Source organism: Rhinoderma darwinii, chromosome 1 (assembly GCF_050947455.1).
Source record: "Rhinoderma darwinii isolate aRhiDar2 chromosome 1, aRhiDar2.hap1, whole genome shotgun sequence".
Classification (NCBI taxonomy): Eukaryota; Metazoa; Chordata; class Amphibia; order Anura; family Rhinodermatidae; genus Rhinoderma; species Rhinoderma darwinii.
Window position 1 is genome coordinate 465,923,527 of NC_134687.1, and position 8,435 is coordinate 465,931,961.

Here is an 8,435-nt window from a genome sequence, read left to right on the forward strand (position 1 = left end):
GTCTGTTAGTCCCGGGTGTCAGCTGTAATACACAGCTGACACCCGCAGCGTTTGGAGCAGGCTCAGCACGTGAGCCCGCTCCATACATCAACCCCCGCTCTATGACGTTCTATTTTTTTTTTTTTTTTTTTTTTAATTTTAAATTAATTAATTAATTTAGTTTGTTTTTTTTGCAAGCTGGGTGACCAAAAACAAGCCATTCTGACAAAGTTTTTTTAGTTTTTGATTTTTTTGCGGCGTTCACCGTGTGCTATGAATGACAATTTTACTTTTATTTTGCGGGTCGGTGCGATTACGGCGATACCATATGTATATAGTTTTGTGTTTTGCAGCGTTTGTGCAATCAATCACTTTTTTATAAAAATAATTTATTTTCTGTGTCACCATATTCTGAGAGCCATAACTTTTTTTTTTTTTTTTTTTTTTTTTTTTTTTAAGTAAAAAAAGCGGTGTAAGGGCTTGTTTTTTGCGGGACGGGTTGTAGTTTTTATCGGTACTATTTTTGGTTACATGTGACTTTTTTTCATCACTTTTTATTTACTTTGGGAGGGTTGGTAACCAAAAAATAGCGAATATTATTTTTTTTTGGGGTGTTCATTGTTCGGGAAAAATAACATTATAGCTTTGTAGTTGGTGATACCAGATGTGTACTTTTCTTTAACGTGTTCATTTTTTTCCTATAATGAAAGTCTTATAGGAAAAAATTCATTTTTGGTTTATATAACGTAACTTTTATTTTGACACTTTTTATTTTTATTTTTTTTAAACATTTTTATTACCTTTTTTTTTTCACTTATCCCACTAGGGGACATTTAGACTTGCAGCTTTGATCGCTGCTAGAGTACATTACACTACACAGGTAGTGTAATGTGTTCACACTGTCATTGTGACGTGACAATCACACTGACAGGAAGCCTCGGAGGACCGGCGGAGGCTGCTCCTCTGAGGCTTCCGTACATGGCAACCTGGAGGTCATTGATGGCCTCCGATTGCCACGACAAGCATCGGCAGCCCCCACAATCACTTAGTGGGGGCTGCTGATGTGCTTCAAACCCTTTAAATGCGGCGAAGGTAATCTGTCGCCGCATTTATGGGCTTAATTGCAGAAATCAGCGTCGATGGTCCGCTGACCGGCAAGACTGGAATGTCTGCTGTCGGGGACAGTGGACCTCCCGGTTCCCGGACACTGTCCGTTAAGACGGTGTGCGGTGCGGCGCAGCGCGTGAAGAGGTTAAATAAATTTTAGTTTCAGGTTGTAAGATTAGAAAAAAAAATTATTCCCACCCCCTCCCCCAGAAACGGTACCATGGTGAATAGGGCCAGACTGTAATAGCAAACACAACCTATGGGCAAGAGTGGCACTTTTTCTGGGGGAAATAAATAAAACCGCTTTTTTTTCTAATCTTCTTTTTTTTTTTTTTTTATGGAATACTTTGTCATATTGGTTTGACATTTTATTAATCTCTTTAAATTTGGACATTGACTCTTGTCATAGGGTGAAATGATTAACAATATCGAGAAGAATGTTGAAAATGCTACTGATTACATTGAACATGCCAAAGAAGAAACCAAGAAGGCTATAAAATATCAAAGCAAATCACGCAGGGTAAGCGTTCTAAAAAATATTGCATAGAACATTGGCTGCACTGATTTTTAACAAAAGAAGTGCAAACAGTGGAAATTTTATCCATTTCAAGCAGTCAGATTCTAGATTTAATATTTGTTTTTTTTCTTTTTATGTGAAGATTAGAAATAATAAAAGCATGCTTACATGTTAATAAAGAAATCTCCTGACTGGGCTGTTATAAACGTTATATTAATTCACTTTTTTATTTTTGGTTACAGAAAGGATGGATCGTTGCCATTTTAGTGTTGGTGGTGATTGGCATAATTGCCTTGATCATAGGTTTATCAGTTGGCCTTAAATAAGCCTTTGGTTATCTTTTTTTAATTCGTCATCTGCCCATGAGGCAGTAAGTAACCCATATTTACTTTTTGTGTTCTCTTGTTATACCATCAACTTGGAAGTGGGTTTGTCAGTTTGCTGACCAATAGTATTATGGTTTACTTCGAGGGGTGTCCTTACTAAATTTATGTAATCGAGTCAATTTAAAGTTTTTGTTTTTTTTGGGTAAACCAGGTTGATTGTATAAAGAGTGAACATTATAGGTGCTGGGCACACTATGTAAATGTCAGCACTGCTTGTACACCGTGGGTTGGGACAAATAAGTGCACATCCTTCAGGTTAGAACTACATTTAAGGACCTTTTACATGGGCCAATTATCGGGATAACGAGCGTTCAGAGAACGCTCGTTCCCAATCCTTGCTCCGTGTGAACAGGGCAACAATCAGCAGATAAACGAGCAAATGCTCGTTAATTGGCCGATCGTATAGTTTCTACAGCAGAAATTATTCTCGTTGTTGGCAGCACATCTACCTGTGTAAACAGGGAGATGTACTGCCGACCTGATAGAAATGTATGGGGATGAGCGTAATAACGAGCGCTCGTCCCCATACATTATTGATAATAGTTTATTGTGAAAGGAGCAAACTAGCACCCATCAACAAGCTGTCTCGTTGATTGGGGCTCGTTGCTACGGCCGAAATGAGCCGGTGTAAAAGGAGTGTCTCTTTTTTTTTTTTTTTTTTTTTTTTTAAAACACATACTTTACGATGTTACATTAGTCTGACACTGCAAATTCCCTCTTTGGTAATCTAACTTAACACATAAGGCCCTTTTTACATGTGAACGCTCGTTCCAGTTCATTGCCCTGTGTAAACAGGTCAGCTGCAAGAAATATCGTTGTCGGCACACATCTCCTGCCGATGTGATAGAAATGTATGAGGACGAGCGATCGTAGTAATGATCACTTGTCCCCAAACATAGCTCCTTGTGAACTAAGCAAATTTGTTTACATTGTCCATGACGGGCTGTGTAAGAGGAGCCTACAAGGACACTGATCGTAAGGTTTATCTGATCTCCTTTCGCTGTACAATTGAAAAAAATGTTCCCTGTTATCAGGCTTAAAGTGGTTAGCTATAGGTTCCTGAATGACCTTACAGGCAGGAAGTCTAGAACAGTGTTTGCTCCTGTGATCATGATTTTATCTTTAATATTTCTAGTCCTGAGAACCTCCAGAAACACTTGGGGTACGGACAGACACAGGGTAAACACTGCAGATAATTTCGGAAAATCCTTAGCGTTTTACAGTAGTATGTTGGATTTCGACATGCCCCATCCTTTGGTTTCGCAGTAGATAAGCTGGCAGTGGCTTATTCCTCTCTCCCTACTAAACTACATAGGCGTGCTCGGCCGATCATGCGTGTTTAAAGAGGCTCTGTCACCAGATTTTGCAACCCCTATCTGCTATTGCAGCAGATAGGCGCTGCAATGTAGATTACAGTAACGTTTTTATTTAAAAAAAACGAGCATTTTTGGCCAAGTTATGACCATTTTTGTAGTTATGCAAATGAGGCTTGCAAAAGTCCAAGTGGGTGTGTTTAAAAGTAAAAGTCCAAGTGGGCGTGTATTATGTGCGTACATCGGGGCGTTTTTAATACTTTCACTAGCTGGGCGCTCTGATGAGAAGTAACATCCTCTTCTCTTCAGAACGCCCAGCTTGTGACAGTGCAGATCTGTGACGTCACTCACAGGTCCTGCATCGTGACGGCCACATCGGCACCAGAGGCTACAGTTGATTCTGCAGCAGCATCAGCGTTTGCAGGTAAGTCGATCTTACCTGCAAACGCTGATGCTGCTGCAGAATCAACTGTAGCCTCTGCTGCCGATGTGGCCGTCACGATGCAGGACTTGTGAGTGACGTCACAGATCTGCACTGTCACAAGCTGGGCGTTCTGAAGAGAAGAGGATGTTACTGCTCATCAGAGCGCCCAGCTAGTGAAAGTATTAAAAACGCCCCGATGTATGCACATAATACACGCCCACTTGGACTTTTACTTTTAAACACACCCACTTGGACTTTTGCAAGCCTCATTTGCATAACTACAAAAATGGTCATAACTTGGCCAAAAATGCTCGTTTTTTAAAAATAAAAACGTTACTGTAATCTACATTGCAGCGCCTATCTGCTGCAATAGCAGATAGGGGTTGCAAAATCTGGTGACAGAGCCTCTTTAATGGGAATGGGGAGGACATGCTGTCTTTGCCCAGCCTAAGAAAATATCATTACACTTTAGTAGACCTAGATTGCTAGACACAAATGCATCTATACACAAAGCTACTTGCCTATGTTACTGGTGAATGGTTCTATGAGTGCTATACTACTGGTGAAGGTTCCACGTGGCTACATAAACTTACACCGTAAATCTAAGAATTATATCTTTTCACTGTCTGCTTTTCCATTTTCACGTTGTGCAAGGTAAAAATCTCCTATTAATGAGCTGATTGCTCTTTTATGCAGCCAGCAAGCTGTGGTAAATTGAAGTTTTGGGGTGTGTGTGTGTGTGTGTGTGTGTGTGTGTGTGTGTGTGTGTATGTGTATGTATATATATATATATTATATATATATATATATACACATACATACGCACGCACACCTGAAACCAACAACATAAAAAGGTAAATGCTTCCCACTTTCTAAAACCAGAAAGATTACTATTTAAGAACTGGCTGGCCTGTGAAGATGTGAAAGCAGTTTCTTCGAATCAGATAATGGGGCAGATTTATTAATACGGTCTAACTTCTAGCCGGCATAAACTTTCATAAATTCAGTGCATTTTTTGACTGTCTTGTCTAAGTATTGCATACCATATGATAAATTTGCCGCATCTTGCTAGACACTTTGATGTCTTCTTTATACCACCTTTTAGTTGCCTTAGTTGTTGGTAGTTTTTAGTGGCAACATTTTGGCACAGTTACATTTAAGGAGACCCCACCCTTTTCCTCACTAAGCCACACCCTTGTTGAGAGCTGGTTAAAAATTGTCCAAGACTGTTAATATGTGTTTGCCAGGGTGTATGTCAGAATTCTGGCTCAATTTTGAATAGTAAATCTGCCCCATGTCTTTACACTCTTGAGTTAGATTAAGGCTGTCCAACATTGAAAAAGCATCACGTTTTCATGTCTCCTCTGTTTTCCCCCCACCAGCCTCCTTGAATTCCCACCACTCTGCTTTTTTCTTCCTGGTGCGATGATGTCTTTCAACCTCTGTGGTTCGCATTGATGTTTCGTCCATAGTGATGTAATATTCCATGGCGCCATCCCGGTTATGTAATGTTGTAGAGTACAGGTCATCGCATTAAAGTGTAAACATTAGAGTGGTGGGAAACCACTGAGGCCCACAGAAGTGGAACAAAAGAGAAGTTGAAGGGCGAGTATATTACAGTTTATTTTTCAATGGGGTGCAGCTATTGTTCGACAGCCTTTAAAAGACTCTTATGATAAATGCTCCCTACCTGTGTGCTTGAACCAAATATTTTAGGATGATCTAATAAATCTATTTTGCACTGTTAGGCCTCATGCACACGACCGTAAGGGTTTTTACTGTCTGAACACGGATACGCAAATACAGATGCAATTCCGTAGCCGTCTGCAATTGGGCAAGCCCCATAGAGTTCTATGGGCGATACCGCGCCGCAATTGCGAACAATTATAGGACATGTTCTATATTTTCGGATCATTTTTACGGCCCGGCCACATATCTGAAAAGGTGTCCGTGGCCTATAGAAATGAATGGTTCTGCAATGTCATCCGTAATTACCTGATCCGTTAAAAACAACGGTCGTGTGCGTGGGGCCCTAATGTGTTTTTTTGGGGGTTTTTTTCATTGCGATTTTTGTTTTTTAAATCAAATGGTTGCTTGTGAATATTCATTAGGGGTTCTGTCCCTATCCAGGATGAAACCTTTTACTCCCTGGTTTTGTGTCTGTTAGAGAGGGATGGGAGGGGGAAAGTTGCAAGTGACAGCAGAAGGAAGATCAAAGCCTGCGACTGTCTTCTCTTTTTTTGTTTTTTTTGTTGTGTATGTTAAAAGCGTGAAAATTGCCATTGCAGCGAAAGGGTTAATGGCAATGTAATTTCGGTATTAAAAAGAAGCCAAAAGTATTTTAACATAATCTTGTTGGAAGTTTAACCAACATTTTTTCCCATTTTCACTTTTGTGCTAATGTGTGTGTGTATATATTCATTTTGTTTTTCCTTTCCAGAAAATGATCTTCATTATCATCTGTGTAGCCATCTTGCTGCTAATTCTTGTAATCATCCTGGCTACAACATTATCATAATGACTCCACCAAGAAAAGCATCTGCCATATCACCTCGTCGCTTCAGCTTTGACCAGAGCCCATATTTAGATACTTGGCTGCCTTAGTAACAAAACACCTGTAGTTTTCTTTGTATTTTCTATGCGGTATATAGGTCTTCTCCCCAAAACCGGAGTGGAGTACATGGCTGGAGACCGAAACAAATGTGAGCCTTTCATTATGAGAGAAATTGAATTCAGGGTGCAAAACCGGAACGTCCTCTGTATGGAAGCAGCGCAGGATATTCTCACCAGTTCACCTACTAAAGAAAGTTTTGGCTTAATCCTTACTACATCTTTATGATTAAATATTTTTTTATTTTTTTTTACTTGCTGCTAATCTTCCATGTAATGTTTTGTTATTTTACACTTTACAGTCTATTGCAACTGCAAACCTCAAATGCACCCAGTGTTAATTTTGTGTCTCTCACAGTACTGTATGTTAAGGAATAATTATGCGCTTATGTGCCCTCCCAAACTGTGTTTTGGTGGAAAGGCAGACATTGGAGTATGTTTGTTTTTTAAAATTTCTTGAAATGAGGATAGTTTTTGCTCATGCAGCGATTCCCAAGAGCAGATCTTCGCTGTGCTACCGCTCTGGTTAAAAATACAATCTGCTCAGAGCTTGTATGTATGCCATATCCATGCATATACTGGATGTAAACATAGAGATGTATTGCCAGTATCCTATGGATTTGTAGGTCTCTACCAGGGACTGATTCATTTCACTTAGTAAAATGAAAACATTTTAACAAGCTATTTTGAACTATGACACTGCTCATTTTTGTTTTTCCCCTTTGGAATACATTTCAGTCCATGGTTTTTCAAGGTCTTAAATGATTGAATTGATACTACATCTGTACTCCACTTATCAATGCTTTTTATTGTTTGCCTATGGTATGAGCAGATATATGGTAACTAAACGTTCTACAAACTTCTGACATGTCATAGTGACATGTCAGAAGCCTTGATTGGAGGGGGACCGAGCATTGAAACCCCCACCAATCGCTAAAATGAAACGGCAGAAGCGCTCGTGTGAGCGCTGAGCCGCTTAGTTTCTGTTGGCTTCTTCCGGAAATCGATGTAGCGATGTACAGGACCGTAGACTTTCTATTGAGCCCATATACCACTACATCGATTTCCGGAAAAAGCTCAACAGAAACGAAGCGGCACAGCGCTCACACGAGTGCTACTGCTGCTTCGTTTTAGCGATTGGTGGGGGTCTCAGTGCTCGGACCCCCACCAATCAAGACTTCTGACATGTTACTATGACATGTCAGAAGTTTGTTTGAACGTTTAGTTACCCTTTAAAGGGAGTCTAGCACCAGATGTCCGTATTCAACTACCCACAGGCTATTATAGATTAGGCTTACTGGATTCTGACATGTATTATGTCTTTCCACAGAGTGCCTCCTTTGAAGAGAAAAAGCTTTTATTACATTTATGCAAATGAGCATTTTGGAGCAACGAGGACGTCACCATTGCTCCAAACTGCTCTCTCGGCGTTCCCCAGTTCAACCCCCTCCCTGCTTTCTTTGATTATTGGGCCAGGCAGCGAACTAGGCGAGTTCACGCCCGGCCCCGTAGTGTAGAGAATGCGCGCGCGTCCCTACTTCCTAATTGGCGCATACGCAGTGTTGTCTTTATGCTCATCGTACTACTGCCAATCAAAGGAAGCAGGGAGGGGTTGAACTGGGGAATAACGAGAGGATTTTGAAGCAACGGTGACACCCTCGTTGCTCCAAAATGCTCATTTGCATAAATGTAATAAAAGCTTTTTCTCTTCAAAGGAGTCGCTCCCTGGAAAGACATAATACATGTCAGAATCCGGTAAGCCTAATCTATAATAGCCTGTGGGTAGTTCAATACGGACATCTGGTGACAGACTCCCTTTAAATGCTTCTAGGACTGCTTTAAACTACATTATAACTTTCAGTGTTAACATTATTTGTTCATTTGTACTCTTTTCTATTTCTCTGCTGTAGGTAGATTGTTGTTGCTTTTGTTTTCATATTTGATTGTGCAGCCAAAAGGCTCCTGTGAAAAAAATGCGTTGCAAGACTCTTCTCAGTAATTGATGGTTTTAGCACCAGGATATATTAACCACCGTCCTTGCGTTGTATCATAGGCCTGTCGCTACCTTGTTTTTTCAGCTGCTGCCTCGGTCGAACCAG

At 40.4% G+C, this 8,435-nt stretch overlaps 1 protein-coding gene across 2 annotated transcripts in view; it reads left to right on the forward strand.

Annotated features, from left to right (window-relative positions):
- STX2 (syntaxin 2) overlaps positions 1–7,194 on the forward strand; it is a 113,199-nt gene extending 106,005 nt beyond the window's left edge. The window contains exons 9-10 of one of the 2 annotated variants that reach the window (XM_075854455.1): positions 1,496–1,606; positions 6,167–6,341. In XM_075854455.1, the coding sequence (XP_075710570.1) occupies positions 1,496–1,606; positions 6,167–6,244 (189 nt within the window). In that variant the 3' untranslated portion in view covers positions 6,245–6,341. Of the gene's footprint in view, positions 1–1,495; positions 1,607–6,166; positions 6,342–6,377 lie in introns of those variants that run through there. The other variant, XM_075854464.1, reaches the window with a different exon arrangement.
- The last annotated feature ends 1,241 nt before the right edge of the window (positions 7,195–8,435 follow it).